Here is a 16,581-nt window from a genome sequence, read left to right on the forward strand (position 1 = left end):
TTTGTAAACAAAAATAACTCACCACACCAAAAAAAATGTTTATTTTGATAAAACAGCTGTTACGGTTTGTTTTATTTTTCGTCGGGTTGTTTTCTTTATGTGCGTGATTTTTTGACTTTTTTCATTTAATTAAAAGTCGATTTTTCGACTTTAATATTTTATAAATAGTAGACTTTTTCCGACTTTTTTCGACTCTTTTCGACTTTTTCCGACTATTTTCGACTTTTTCCGATTTTTTTCGACTTCTTTCGACGTTTTTCGAATTATCGACTTCGACATTTTCCGCCTTTTTGACTTTTTTCGACTCTTTCCGACTTTTCGAATTTTATTTACAAAGTCGACTTTTCCACTTATTTCATAGACGATATCGACTTTTTTGGAACAACATAATCGACTTCGACTTTTTTTTGACAAAAAGTCGATTGTTCGAAAGTCGATTTATAGAACCCTAATTTTACTGCAAACGAACGTAGTTATGGTTAGTGCCGGCCCAGACAAAGAACCCATTTTTTAATTATCTTTTAATGTTTCCTTAATATCGATACCGTGACAATACTAATATTACATTAGTACATTAGACCTGGTTCACACTAGGAAACTTTTGATGTTTGTGTGTGAGAGAAAGAAATATCAAACATATCTTTCTCTCACACACAAAATCAAAAGTTTCCTAGTGTGAACCAGGTCTTATTGTATTATTACAAAAAGCTTCGTACCGAGGGAGAGAGATGATTGATATCTCTTTCACACACATTATCGAAAGTTTCCCCAAAAAAGTTTTCCTGTGTGAAACGGCACTTAAAACATACATATGTACATAAACACAAAATTGGTCCAAAATCTATGGAAAGGCTCTTGGTTTAATGAGAAGCTTGACCTAAATGCCAAGCCAATGAAATTGGCTTTCAAGAGTAAAGAAACCAGTCTGTAGTTGGTTATTTCTGTACGGTAGTATGGGGCCCCCATACTACCGTACCTTAATGGGGGTTAGGCGAAATAATGGACCGATTTCAATTATTTTCAATAGCTTTCGTCCTCTTGAAAATTAAGACCTGTAGCATGCGCAGGTTTACATGAACACACACACAGAAAGACATAGCCAAATCAACTCAGAAAGTGATTCTGTGCTGATTTGTATTAGTTTAAAGGGATGTATACTAAAAAGGTATACATCCCACTCGGAGACTCAAGAGGATTTATTGTGATTCCCTTAAAGAACAAACAAGGAAAGTAAACAGAAAACAAAAAAGAAAAGTCGGAGAGATAAGTTTGAATTAAATGAATTCCTAGTATTGGAAGGGAATTCTACGAGGTCCGACGCCTAAATAGCCATTCCACTCTAATCCCTAATCAAATATAATATTTCAATAACTTTTTATGATAAACAATTAAAATCACGAAATTTTTAGTTATAATAGTTAAGTGCAATTTATTAATCGCATGCTTTGATTAATATTTTTTTCCTTCCATTATAAATACTTAAATACTATGCACCAAAATAACTACACTACTGAAACGATATTCCTTGATATAGACGGTTTTTTCGATACGTTTTGTTTCTTTTCTGTAATTTTAACTTTTTTATTACCAGAGCCTAAAGTACTGCAATATTTTACAGCTTTTTTTCTGGCAATTTGCTTCGAATCTCCTAATGCTATAAACTTATGCATACATGCTTTTATTCTTGCCTCCTTGGGCTCAGTGCCCATTTTTAGATAACGTAGATACCACTTTACGCCAGCGCCACTCATACCATTTCTAAGTGGATCATCTAATCCTCCAGGTTTACCATTTTCTGGCACACTTATATTTTTAGGAAGAGTTATCTTTTGTATTGTTTCTCTGCTTTTTTTTGGTGGGTCATCCTGCTTCTGTTCCAAACACTTATCATTGGTTGTTGGCGAATTGTCATCAGGAATCAATAACTTTACTTGGAACTGATAACCCTGATACGTACAGCCATTTGTTGATACGGCAGCGTTATAAGCAGAACTTAAATATCCATGGAGAAGTATACTACTATATTAATTGGTTTTCCAATAATATTAAATATTTACCTATTATTGTCAAATAATATAAAAGCAAATGGTGGTTGACAGCGATTTTTAATATCAATAAATACAATTTGACCAAATGATTGATATAAGAAACTTAATTCTTCAATCTTGATTGTAGGTGGAATATTTCCTACAAATATTTCCATTTTTTAATAAAAATAAAATTGAAAGAAATACAATGTTATTGTTGACAAAAATGTTTGTTTATATATTTTAAATGTTGGCAATTAAGCGATTTTGAAACAACATGGTGGTTTTTATATAAAAAATATTGTTTAAAAAGTCTTTTGTATAAAGGTATAAAATTAATTTAGTTTTTATTATTAATTATTTATTTTATTAGAAACTTAACTTAAACTTACATTTTAATATTTTTAAAATTACATATATTAACAGGACTTGCGAAAAAAGCGCTACAAACACAAATAAACGCTCATATATAACATTCTAACAATTACTACTTTATTGTACAACCATTAAAGCGTCTGTCGTCTAGCTGTCAAATTAATTATAACAATATTATTTTGTTGTTATTTGTGTGTGCATTTTTTGTTGTACAACTAACTAAAAATTAATTTATTATTTACATTGCATAATTTTCCCCTATAAATTTGTTTATAAACAAAAAACAAACGAATATTAAAAATACAATCTTTGTAAATAACAAAAAACATGTCGGGGAAATTAAAAAAATAGCAAAACAAAGACAGAAAAGACAAAAATAGACATGCAAAAAATGGGGCAATTACTAGCAGACAGTGAAGAAAAAAATTAAATTTTAAAGAAAAAATATAATCAAAACAGTTGCAAATAAAATAAATTCGAAATTATATGAAACTAACAATATATATATGCAAATATGTCGAATATTAAAAGTGTTAATTTTTATGATTTATGTCGTATCTGTACGACAACAACAGAACAAAAAATTGATATTTTTTCACCGGAAGGCAAAACAAAAAATTTATGTGCTAAAATTACTGAATGTTTACCATTAAATGTAAGTATTAATTTATGATTAAATACTGAATATTTAAGAGCAAATATAACATTTTCTACGTTTAGGTGGACGAAAAGGATCGTTTGCCAAAAGTTTTGTGTCAGCAATGTATACAGAATCTGGAAACTTATATGGAATTTCGCAATATTTGCCGCAATTCTCAAATCATGTTAACATCTTGCCTGAATACAGCTTCGGCCCAGAATGGTGGTAAAGTTTTGATTAAAGATGTTTTATCGGCTACGGGTAGAAGTTTGAGTGTTACAAGTAATGCGCCAAATTCTAATAATATAAACAATACGGAACAATTACCAACTACACAATGTTTGAATCAGTCAGTGGCAACATCACAGCTTCATACTCAGCAACAACAACAACAGCAGCAGCAACAACCGCAACAGCAGCAGCAACAACCGCAACAGCAGCAGCAACAATTATTTACAATACAAGGATCGAATGTAATGGCTCATTCAGTAGTAAATCCATTGACCCTATCAGCTGCGGGTACTATGCAAAATCAAGATTTTCTTAATTCTATAATGCAAGCTGTTGGTATTCAGGTATATTTATAGAAAATTTTTTAACATTCTTAAAATTTTTACATACATATGTATATAAAATTATAATTAAAATTGTATTATACTTTTAGAATGATCAGGCTAAAGTTGAAAAACCTCAAACGATACCACAATATACCATAACCGTCGATAATAGTGGACAACAGCAACAATCACAACAAATAAATTCCCAACCTAGTACACCAAATAAAGATAATGAGATGAAAAATAAGTAAGTATTTATTTTATAAATTAAATACAATTTTTAAACAAAAAAATGCTTTTAGTGCTTTGGAGGAATTTTTAAAGATTAAGCCCAATATAAAAATAACACCAACAAGTAAAAAGCAACAACAGCTGCAGCAGCAACAGCAACAACAACAGCAGCAACAACAACAGGAGGAACAACTAGCACGCGAGGAACAGCAGCAGCAAAATTTGCAACAACAGCAGCAAGAATTTCAGCAACAGCAAATCCAACAACAGCAGTTGCAACAACAACAAGAACAACAACAACAGCAACAACACCAACAGCAGCAACAACAGCAGTTAGTACAATTTCAACTACAACAACTTATTCAACAACAATTACAGCAACAACAGCTGCAACAACAATTACAACTATTGACATCACAATTACAACCGCAACAAATCACAATAACAGCACCCACACTACAACAGCAACAACAAGCGCTGCCACAACAGCTCCATCTATTACAATCGACTTCTTTAACAGCGGACAATAAACTAAATGACAACAATAACGATGACTTAAGTCCATCGAAAAATAAAAAGCCTAAATTAAATTTTGTGCTTACACCGCCAAATCACGCAACAACAACTACTATACCTCAACTAACAACCGTGGCCACAACACCAAATACTACACAAACGCATCAACAACAAGCAACAACAACACCTCAAATACAATTACAATTTCAGCCCACCTTAACACCACAAACTACATTACAACTTCAACAGACACATCAGCAGCAACAACAAAATCAAAATGCTGCCACAGCGGCGTTGCTTTCGAATTTAGCTCCATTACTGCAACCTCAGACCCAGTTAAATGTCGCCTTACAAACGCAAGCTTTGGCCAATGTTGCAGCACATAATAGTGGAGGAAACATGCTATCACCTAATAAATGTTTTCTGCCCATAACGATTAAGGATGAAAATACCGATCAGCAGTTTGTGGCTCATATTGATGCTAAAAATTTCCTTTTACCAACCACTTATCAATTGCAAATGAAGGTAGGCGAGAGAAAATCACTTTTATTTATTTTTTTAATAATAAAATTTTTAATTTATTTTATAGTTACAACCTCAAATAGCAACAGCCGATGGTCAACCCATAATGCAACTAGCACCTACTTCAATACCAGCAACCTTGCAATTTGCTCCACAAGCATTAAATGCGAATCAAACATTCCAAACATCTGCAGCAGTGGCGAGCTTTAATAACAATTCCAACTTTTCAACACAATTAATTCAGCAGCAACAACCACAACAGCAACAATCACAAACCATAAACACACAACAACAGCAGCAGGTACTGCCACAGATAGTTAACACTCAAGCACAAACACAACAGCAACAAATAACAACACAAACACAGCAACCTGCGCCCTCACAAACACAACCACAAACATTGCAAATAACTCAGTTACCAAAAAGTGTACAAATAACCTCCCAACAAGTACTTACAACTGGAGATAAAACTCCTAAAAAACCAACAGCAACAATAAATATAACAGAAAAAACATCAACCACCAATGAAACTGAAAAACAATTACCAAAAATACCAACAACAACAACTACAACTGTTGGGCAAGTCGGTGGAGAACTGCAAAAAGTAATAAAACAGCAAAAGTATAAAATATCACAACATCCGGGTAGTAATACAATTGAGATAACACCCACCACCAGTTTTACCCAACAGATAATGCAACAAGTTCAGCAACAACAGCAGCTGAAACAAAAATTAAATCAACAACAAAATCCGGTGGAACCCAATACATTAACCACACAACTGGGTGGTATAACAGTACAGCGTATAACAACTAAATTAAATTCCACTGCAACAACGACAACAACAACAAACACAGGAAACTTTGCTAAAGATCATCTTAGACATTCCACTAGACAAGCTACCATAACACCATTAAATCAGCAAACTCAACAGCAGCAGCAACAACCACAACAGACAGAGTCACCTTTACCTAAACTACCAATGTTAAATAAACAAAATATAACCATAAGTCGCATAACACCACAACAACAACAACAACAGCAGCAGACAAAACTTCAAAATGCTACACAGCCGCAAAAAACACAAATTGGTAATACTACATTAAAAGTTGTGGCGCAACAAACAAAATCACAACTTACAACACCCACTCTGCAAATAACAACACCAACTGCGCAACAACAGAAGCAACAAACATTGCCTACTAGAACCATAACACAACAACAAGCAGTAAAATCCAGCACCCAGCAACAGCAGCCTCAGATTATATCCAACATACCCAATACTACACTAAGAATCTCTCCAGTTAAGAAATTTATTAAAAAAACACCAGCAAAACCTAATCCCATGGAAACTAGTCGCTCTACCAACACCACCGTCACAACATTAAACACAAATATAAATCAAGGGCAATCGCTGCAAACTACCAATAACATAAACTCTCAAAATAACACTGCAACAACGACGACCATAACAACAACAACAGGATCTCCCACAACACAAGTACATTATGTCACTGATATAACTTCTATACTTCCAACAGCAACAACAAATGAAAATAATGCACCATCATCTACAATCAATAACATACCAACAATGACAACACAATCTAACACTGACACCACTACTAACAATACAACACATACGTCTAACTCTGATCAGGCTAAAAATAGTTTAGAATGTAGCCAATGTGGCCGGGTATTTAAGAAAAAGGAACATCTTACGCAACATGTTAAATTGCATTCCGGCATTAGACCCTTTAAGTGTAACGAAGAGGGCTGTACGAAAGCATTTCATCGTAAGGAACATTTGTTGCGTCATATAGTTTCGCATACGGGCAAGAAAATGTTTAGTTGTGATATTTGTCAGAAACCATTTTCACGAAAGGATAATTTAAGTAAACACAGGAAGTGAGTATAACAAAAAAATCGTTTATTTCTGTTAAAAAAAACTTGTGGAACAAGTTTCGATAAGAAAACATTTCCAAATGAAATTTGTTGAATCAGTTTTTTAAAAAGAAATCTTTTAGAATATTTAAATAGTTTTCTATAAGAAAAGTCTTCCAACAATATAAAATTTGTATAACAGTTATGAATAGAAAATCGTTCGAACAGTTTCCGAAGAGAAAACTTGTCGAATGAACTTGTGGAATGAAAAAAAATCGAATGAGATTGAACTGTTTTTTATAAGTTTTTTACAAAAAATTTCTCCTACATTTTTTTTATAAAAAAGCTTGTAGAACTGTTTTCTATAAAAAAACTCGTAGAACACTTTTCTATAGGGAAACTTGTAGAAGTATTTTCAAAAAGAAAACTCTAACATTTGTCTATAAGAACAGATTTTTATAAGAAAACGTGTAGAACATTTTTCTAAAAGAAAACGTGTAGAACAGTTTTATAAAAGAAAACGTGTAGAAAAGTTTTCTAAAAGAAAACGTGTAGAACAGTTTTCTAAAAGAAAACGTGTAGGAAAGTTTTCTAAAAGAAAACGTGTAGAACAGTTTTCTATAAGAAAACGTGTAGAACAATTTTCTATAAAAAAACGTATTGAACAGTTTTCTATAAGAAAACGTGTAGAACAATTTTCTATAAGAATACGTGTATAACAGTTTTCTATGAGAAAACGTGTAGAACAGTTTTCTATGAGAAAACGTGTAGAACAGTTTTCTATAAGAAAATGCATTGAACAGTTTTCTATAAGAAAATGCATTGAACAGTTTTCTATAAGAAAACGTGTAGAACAGTTTTCTTTAAGTAAACTTGTTGAACAGTTTTCTACAAGAAAACGTGTAGAACAGTTTTCTATAAGAAAATGTATTGAAGAAAGAAAACGTGTAGAACAGTTTTCTATAAGAAAACGTGTAGAACAGTTTTCTATAAGAAAAAGTGTAGAACAGTTTTCTATAAAAAAGTGTAGAACAGTTTTCTATAAAAAAACGTGCAGAACAGTTTTCTATAAGAAAACGTGTAGAACAGTTTTCTATAAAAAACGTGTAGAACAGTTTTCTATAAGAAAACGTGTAGAACAGTTTTCTATATGAAAACGTGTAGAACAGTTTTTTGTAAGAACACGTGTAGAACAGTTTTCTATAAGAAAACGTATTGAACAGTTTTCAATAAGAAAACGTGTAGAACACTTTAATAAACATAAAATAGCATTTTCTACTGAAAATATGTGGGAAAATCTAAAAATTTTAAAACTCGTCGAAAAAAAATTTTAATAAAAATTTCTGTAAAAAACTCGTCGAAAAATGTTTAAACTGAAAACTATTCGAACAAATTTGCATGATAAAAGTTTTACTACAAACTTATCACAAGTTTTTGTAGAAAAATTTATTATTAAAAACTCGTCGAAAAAGGTTTTATTAAAACTTGAAAAACATTTTCTTTAGAAAATATGTGTTTTTTATGAAAATTTTCAGAAAAAAATCTACAAAATTTAAAAACTTGTAGAAAAATTTAAAAAAAAACTTTTCAAAAAATTTTCTTTAAAAACCTCTTTAAAAAGTGTTTAAATTGAAAACTCATTGAAAAATGTTTAAATTGAAAACTTTTCGAACAAATTTGCATGAACTAAAACTTATCAGAACAAGTTTTTGTAGCAAAACTTGTTAATAAAAACTTGTCGAAAAAGATTTTATTGAAACTAGAAAAACATTTTCTTTAGAAAATAAGTCGATGTGTTTTTATGAAAAATTTCTGAAAAAATCTACAAAATGTAAAAACTCGTAGAAAAATATTGAAAAAATTTTCTTTAAAAAACTTTTTAAAAGTGTTTAAATTGAAAACTCGTCGAAAAAATGTTTAAATTAAAAACATTTTCGTAAAAAAAATGTTTTACTTAAACTTTTTTTGTAACAAAACTTATTATTAAAAACTCGTCGAAAAAGATTTTAATGAAACTAGAAAAACATTTTCTATAGAAAACATGTGGAAAATTTTATTTATAGACTTGCTGAAAAAAATTCTATAGAAAATTTGGAAAAAATATATTTATTTAAAACTTGTCGAAAAAAAATTGAATGAATAAAACTTTCAAAATTTTTTTGAGAAACATGCCGTAATAAATTTCATTAGAGAACTCGTCGAAAAACGTCTTTATTGAAAATGTTTGTATTTAGAACTAATCGAAAATTTTTCTTTTATATTTATGGAATAAAATTTTTAATAAAAGTTTCTTTTTGAAAACTCTTAGTAAAGTTTTGACTGAACTTAGTAAAAAAATTATGTGTGAAATTTAAAAAAAGAAATATTTATTTAAAACTCATCGAAATTTTTTTAAAAAAAACTTATAGAATTTTTTAAACTTGTCGAATTTTTTTAGATAACATGTCGATAAACATTTAATTAGCAAAAACTTGTCGAAAAATGTCGAAAAATTTTTATATTAAACACTTATTAAAAAAAAAATTAAAAAATTGTCGAATATTTTTTACTTTTTTCGTCGAAATTTTTTTAAAAAACTTGTAGAATTTTTTAAACTTGTCCATTTTTTTTAGATGACATGTCGTTAAACATTTAATTAGCAAAAACTTTTGAGGAAAACTTGTCGAAAAATCTCAAAAAATTTTTGTACTTAAAACTCGTCGAAAAAAATTAATAAAAATTTTTGTTTATGAAATTATGTTGAAAAGTATTTAATTAGCAAAAACTGTTGATGAAAACTTGTCGAAAAATTTCATCGCGAAATGTCTCGTCGAAAGAGTTTTATTATAAAACTTTAAACAAAATATTTTAGAAAAATGTCGAAAAATGTTCTATGTAAAAATTATTGTCGAAAAAAATTGTTGTCGAACAGATTTTTTAGACCAATTCTTTAATAAAAACTCATTTCTTTAGCGAATAGTTTATAAAACTTGTCGAAAAAAAGTTCAATATCTTTAAAATGTTTAATAACTTTATTACTTAAAAAAATTTATTTCAGAATCCATACGGACCCCAATCCCAATCATTATGTGTGTGAATTTTGTAGTAAAGTATTTGCTGTTAAAGCCTATTATGATCAACATAAACTATTGCATCAAACTAAAGCTATAAACGAAGAGGTAAATTGTATGAAAAATTAAAAATAAAAATACACAAATAAAATTTTAAATAAAAAACTTTTTATTTAAAGGATCTTGAGACTGTAAACGAAACAACTGCAACAACAAAAGAAACAAATCAAAATACCGATAATAATAGTAGTAATAATAATGACACAAACTCAAATCAAATAGAATATCAAACACCAATACAGCAACAGCAAAAAACGACAAAATCAACACAACAAATTATACAACAGGAACAGCAGCAACAGCAACAAACTCAACAGCGACAGGAATTACAAATGGTACAACAACAGCTACAGCAATTACAACGTCAAAATCAAAATACCAATCAAACACAAAACCAGCAAATAATGCATCTTCAATTACCCACCTCGATTGTTACCACACAAGATCTGGCCGGTAATACAATAACCATAACACAAGCAAATGATCCTCAAGCAAATGCTTTAAAAACACTTACACTTAGTGCTAATAACGGTGGCATAACAAACTCATCTAGTGGTAATCATCATGATGCCACTGTTTTAAATTTACCCACATCTTTAGCGAATTTTGTGCAATTATCACAAGCTCAATTTGTAAATGCAACAACTGGTCAAATAATGGGTCATCTTAAGATTGAAAAATGATCATCGTCGGTAGTGTATAAAAATGCTTAGTGTGAACAAGAACACAGTTTATATGTATTATAAATATTTCATACAAATGGATGTAGAACGTGTACTTTTTGTTTGTTTTAAAGTTGTAAGTAATTTCTTTTTTTATAGTTTTTTATTTATTATTATTTTTTTTTTAATTTTTTGCATGTCCAATTTGTAGATTTTAGAATTAGGTTTGTAGTTTATTTAAAAAATTTCTAATATTTAAGTGCAAAACACAAAATATTTTTATAGATTAAACAAACTCTTGTAAACGTTTTCTTTTTGTTTCTACATTGTTTTCTACATTTTATTGATATTACTATTATTATTTATTTGTAAATATTTTTACAATTTTATATGTGTACACATGTGTTGTATATCACAACAGCCATAATGTTCCAGTGTTTTTTTTATTAAGAAATCTATTCGTTGATTTCATACATAAATATTTAAAATGAAATTTACTTGTTTTTCTTTTAATGTGTGTGGTTTTTTATCATTATTTATGTTTTATTTTATAATATGTATCATTTCATTGACACGACTGACCTGCTATCATAGATTTTATTTTGGAAAATGTATACATTATTGTAAAATTCTGTAAGAAAACAAATTAAAACACGAATTTGTTTACGCATTAAAACTATTCATTCTTTTCTAGTTTAATTTACGTTTCTATATTAAAATTTTGAACTAGAAAATGAAATAGTTTTGAAAGATGTTCCATATGATAAAATGGTGAAGAGACCTTTACACGATCACACTTTAAGTACGTTAAGTCTAATGAAATTCCAACCGTATGACAAAAATGAGAGTAAAAGTCTTAGGGCGGGTTTTTCTGATAAAGATAATCTTCATTCTTTGGTTAAACCTGGTTTAACATATGTTTCGTGTTTTTCAGTAATTAGGAAAGTTACTTATGATCTTAGTTTAACTGAGTGTAACTGGCCAATTAAACTTAAGTTATAAGTGCGAAAACACAATTAACAAAAACAATAAAACAATGATTTTGGAAGAAGAAAAACTTAATATTTTAAGTAAATAGTAATTTTCTGATTTCTTTTATCGATATTATTACTGTTTAAAATGTTTATTTAACATTTTTCCAAAATTGTACATATTACAAAAGTGATATTTGCAAAATCAGCTGTTCATTGTTTATGTTTTTGACCGAAAAGTTGGCAATACTAAGTTAACTGATTTTAGATCCATAACTGAAAAACACAATCGTCGGTTAAAATCCGCCTAAATTTGTTTCGAGTTTATTCTAACAGCAAGTTAAACCTAGTTTAATTGAATATTGTGTTTACTCGAATGTTCAGCGGTTTAATAACATATTGCGTTTAGACGATTCCATCTGTTCTCTTCTATACAATATTTTGACAGATTATATTATTTGTTGCTCGTGTGAAGGGGCCTTTAAGGGCATTTTTATATCCAATTTTATAATAATAACGTCCGTTGGAACTTACTGTGCAGTACTGAACTTGAAGTGCTTTACGTAAACACCTGCCTTGACGGCTTATTTACGGTGGTCTCTTTTCATCCACTGGGCGAGTAAAGAGTAACAACTCGCTACTGCCCTTTTTGTGTATCTTACAAGCAGGTTGCAATTTACGTTTGTGTGTATATGGAAAATCTGTTGTAGTGTACGTGCACTTTGCTCAAGTACTTGAGCTATATAATCTCTGACTATTGCTGCCTCGTTGCTCAACTTTATAGATTGTGGCCTCCGGTAGGTTAGTGGTTAAAATTCTAGTCTGGTAGACCGGAGGTGTTGGGTTCGATTCCCACCTGAGGCACTGGTTAAGAAGCCCACAACAGGCCCGTAGAGGTCTAGGTGTATTTCTTCGGATTTGATGTATATATGTACATCCTCTTTTCAAACTAACTAACTAACTAACTAACTAACTAAAACATTACTTTCGTTTACAAACACGCAGATGGTATCACTTGTATATGATACCCTTCATCCATTATCATTCAACCCAGAAAACTTCCCATTTATCCGACACACTCATAAGAGAACAACACACGACAAACTTATTCTAGATATAGGGGTGGGTGAGGACCGCATACCCCATACATTCATTCCGTATCATATATAATTACCAACCAACTCATTTTCAAAGATTAATCCCACAGTTACTCCTCTGTGGGGTATCTGTTGTCTTCGGCAACAGCACAGAACTTATCCCGAAATAATGACTTTAACTTACAAAAATCCTTTACTCTCTCTGCGAATTTGAGTTTAAACCACAGGCGCTAGGTGGATCCCGAAGGAACCTCCATCAACTGACCAGCCAAGACAAGTCCTGTAGGCATCTGGCTATCCTAGTACCAGATTATGTGGTATTTGCTGTTAAATTAAACTTGGAACAAATTTTGGCGGACTTTAACCGATGATTGTGTTTTTCAGTTATGGATTTAAGATCAGTTAACTTAGTATTGCCAACTTTTTAGCCAAGAACGTAAACGATGAACTGTTTTTTGCAAATATCATTTTGGTAAAATGAATAAATTTAGAACATTTAAAACAATAATAATATTGATAAAAGAAATCAGAAAATTACTATTTACTTAAAATAGTTAAACTAAGATAATAAGTTACACTAAGATAATAAGTAACTTTACTGATTACTGAAAAACTCAAAACATAAATTAAACTAGGTTCAACCAAAGAATGAAGATTATCTTTATCAGAAAAACCCGCCCTAAGTAAGGTTAATAGGAGGATATATACTATATCAATATCGGTTGTTGTAGTGCGGTCTTTTGACATATAGAAATGTTGGTGGAAAAACCCTTATATAGTGATTTATTAAGATATTTTCATTCGATGTTCAGAAACTCAGTGTTTTGCACGTACTTCCTAAGAATTTTCCAATCAGTGTTCTTAAGAGATATTATCTCGGGATGTTATGTCTAAATTTTGAATGAAAAGAAGCTAAACAAAAAAAGTACAACAAAAAAAATATAACAATTAAGAATGTATAATCGGACTTGACCGTCCCTATGATAACCTACACCAGTTATAATGTTAAAAATATGGATTATTTTTTATTAATAAAGTATATTATATATATTAATGTTGATAAGTGAATTTTGACCCCGAATCGGGACCGACTATTACGAAAACTTGCAGTATTATTTAGACTTATATAACACTAAGTTTTGTCGATTTCTGAGCTCAGATATAAAAAGTCTTATTTGGTGGATACGGTTGTATGGCGGCAAGGCAAAATTATGGATCGATATTTACCTTATCGGCTTTGTTCTCGGGACCATAGAATTTATTGTGTCAAATTTCGTTAAATTGTCATAAAAATTGCCCCCCGGGGGCATGTTACCTTGGCGAAGACCTCCGCCTTGGTGTTATTGCAATCCCGGGGTATAAAGAGGGCCCAATACCACCAATCTGACCGGGATTAAAAATTGGTGTCTCAGTCTACTGATTGGCTTAGTCCTTGCATAGATTGCCAGAGGTCTGACCAGAGCACCGCATAATCTGGTACTACGGGTGGCCAGTTGCCCGCAGGACTATGTCCTGGCTGGTCAGTTGGTTGAGGTTCCTTCGGGATCCACGTAGTGGCTGTTGGTTAACCCAAATTCGCGGGAAGAGAATAAGTGGCGGTTAAAAGACTGATGCATGATAATAGTCAATATTTCGGGATAAGGTTCGGTGCTGTTGCCGAAAATCTACAGATACCCCACAGAGGAGTGACTGTGGGACTAAGCGTTGGAAATGAGTTGGTGTCAATTGTATATGATATAGAATGAATGTAGAGGTATACGGGCCTTACCCCACCCGTATACCTAAATGAATGTGTCGTATGTTTTTCTCTATGAATGTGTCGAATAATGAGATGTGTGCTGGGTTGAATGATGATAGATGAAAGATATCATATACAAGAGATACCGATTAAGTTTCCTTCCTTGTCCAGATATGTTCAGAGTTTACTCTGTTCATATTCGACTTGCCACAGCGTGTCACTGTGAGTAAGAACGATGTCTACGGCTTATTGATGGATCGTGCTTCGGTCCACCGGTTACGTCTCTAGGTGCTGTTGCCGAATCAACAGAGCCATAGTAGTGTGGTTGTTTTACAACGTGACTACTTTGGCAAGAGATTAGATAGCTCGAGTACTCCAGCAAAGTACTTGCGCATGGTACCGGACATAGCCAATGTGCAAAAATTGCCACCTGCGTCTTCATTGAAGACAAAGGGGCGATGGTAGACCGTTCTCAAGTCTACCCTGTGGATGAAAAAGACCACCGTGAGATAAGGCCGACACGGCAGGTGCTCACGTTAAAACTATCGACAGTCTGTCATAAAAATTGCGAACTGTAACGTGCTAACAATCGTCACGCAGATGGCTGAACATTGCTTAATATACTCTAAAAGTGATTCTGAGCCGATTGTTATACTTTAAGGCAGATGTAGGACCAATATTTAGGTGTTACAAATATCAGTACAAACTCATAACAACCTCCCCTCTATAATGGTGTAAGGTATACAAAGAAAAACCACAATAGACTGTAATGGAAAGGACAACGAGTATTTATAGAATAAAGAACATTTAAATCTGATTACAAAGCATCAAGGAGCAATATTTATGTCTGGAAACAAATGCTGATAATGGCAGATGATATAGGAATCCAATTTCAATTTTCATAGCAAATTTCTGAGATTGCATGCAGTAATGCTCCCTCCTCTAATCGTGGAATTTATCTAGTAGAGTTTTTTGAACGTGCTCTTCAATAATTTGCAGTAACCGTTTAATATTAGTGAAAGTCTGCAGAGAACTTCTATTCAATATACATCGTCTGGTTAATATTAGTCAAAGTAATTAGAATGTTTATCGTGTACAGCTTCTATATCTTCAGGAAATAGCTGATAAATAAATTATAAATTATAAACAGATTATTAGTATTACATTATTAAATAACTTCTATGTAATTAGAACGATATGTAGTCATTGAAAATGTACACATACACTGAATTTTTCAATAACACCCGTTGTCAAAGTATAAACATATGTACAACAACGTTATGTAATATTGACAATGCAACGTTGTCAACATTATAACAATTCGTTGTCGAAATCTAAGGGCGGGTTTCTTAATACTAGTTAACTTGGTGTTAGATTAAACTCAAAACAAATTTAGGCGGACTTTAACCGATAATTGTGTTTTTCAGTTTTAGATTTAAGTTCACTTAACTTTGTTAGTATTGCCAACTTTTCACTCAAAAACATAAACAATGAACAGCTGTTTTTTGCAAATAATACTTTTGTAAAATGAAAAATTTTTGGAAAAATTTTAAATAAAAATTTAGGCCAATAATAAATAAAACAAAACAAATCAGAAAATTGCAATTTACTTAAAATATTAAGTTTTTTTATTTCGAAATCATTGTTTTACTGTTTTTTTTAATTGCGTTTTCTCACTTATGACTTAAGTTTAATTGGCCAATAATACTCAGTTAAACTGAGATAATAAGTAACGTTACTGTTTACTGAAAAACACAAAACATATATTAAACTAGGTTTAAAGGAATGTAGATTATCTTTATCTGAAAAACCTGCCCTTGATTTTATGTATAACGTGCTAAACTCGCTATTGACAATGTATTGTTGTTAAATTTAGATTTGCATAGTATTGTCGTAAGTATGTACATATATAAGTACTTTGACAACGGATGTTATTGAAAAATTATAAACATTTTGGTGTCAATTTGTTACCAATTGTGTATATTTTATTTTCCCTGTGAGTAAGTGGTATCAATTTGGTGTCAATTTGTTACCAATTGTGTATATTTTATTTTCCCTGTGAGTAAGTGGTAACAATTCCAAGTTATTACCAAAATTTTGCTGGTTAGTTTATTGACTAGTCTATGAGCTAGATTATTGAATAGTCTCTAGACTAGTCTATTGACTACTCTATTTAATTGTCTATAGGTTATTCTAATCACGAGTTTATTGACTAGTTTAAGAACTATTCTTTATCTAGTCTGTTGATAGT

General features: G+C 31.1%; 2 protein-coding genes across 2 annotated transcripts; one reads left to right on the forward strand and one right to left on the reverse strand.

The window, feature by feature from the left end:
* Window positions 1-1,402: 1,402 nt before the first annotated feature.
* On the reverse strand, window positions 1,403-2,271 carry LOC111686123 (zinc finger CCHC-type and RNA-binding motif-containing protein 1-like). Its single transcript, XM_023448428.2, has 2 exons — window positions 2,058-2,271; window positions 1,403-1,992 (listed from the first exon to the last, which is right to left on the reverse strand). Exons 1-2 carry the CDS (start codon window positions 2,201-2,203, stop codon window positions 1,503-1,505), a joined length of 636 nt encoding a protein of 211 aa, XP_023304196.2. The 5' UTR covers window positions 2,204-2,271; the 3' UTR covers window positions 1,403-1,502.
* A 394-nt stretch (window positions 2,272-2,665) lies between these two features.
* LOC111686126 (putative uncharacterized protein DDB_G0271606) lies at window positions 2,666-11,017 on the forward strand. Its single transcript, XM_046949514.1, has 7 exons — window positions 2,666-3,057; window positions 3,123-3,617; window positions 3,707-3,846; window positions 3,902-4,871; window positions 4,936-6,776; window positions 9,790-9,910; window positions 9,982-11,017. The coding sequence occupies exons 1-7, from the start codon at window positions 2,917-2,919 to the stop codon at window positions 10,543-10,545; spliced, it is 4,272 nt and encodes a 1,423-aa protein (XP_046805470.1). The 5' UTR covers window positions 2,666-2,916; the 3' UTR covers window positions 10,546-11,017.
* Window positions 11,018-16,581: the final 5,564 nt, after the last annotated feature.

Source organism: Lucilia cuprina, chromosome 4 (genome assembly GCF_022045245.1).
Source record: "Lucilia cuprina isolate Lc7/37 chromosome 4, ASM2204524v1, whole genome shotgun sequence".
Taxonomy (NCBI): Eukaryota; Metazoa; Arthropoda; class Insecta; order Diptera; family Calliphoridae; genus Lucilia; species Lucilia cuprina.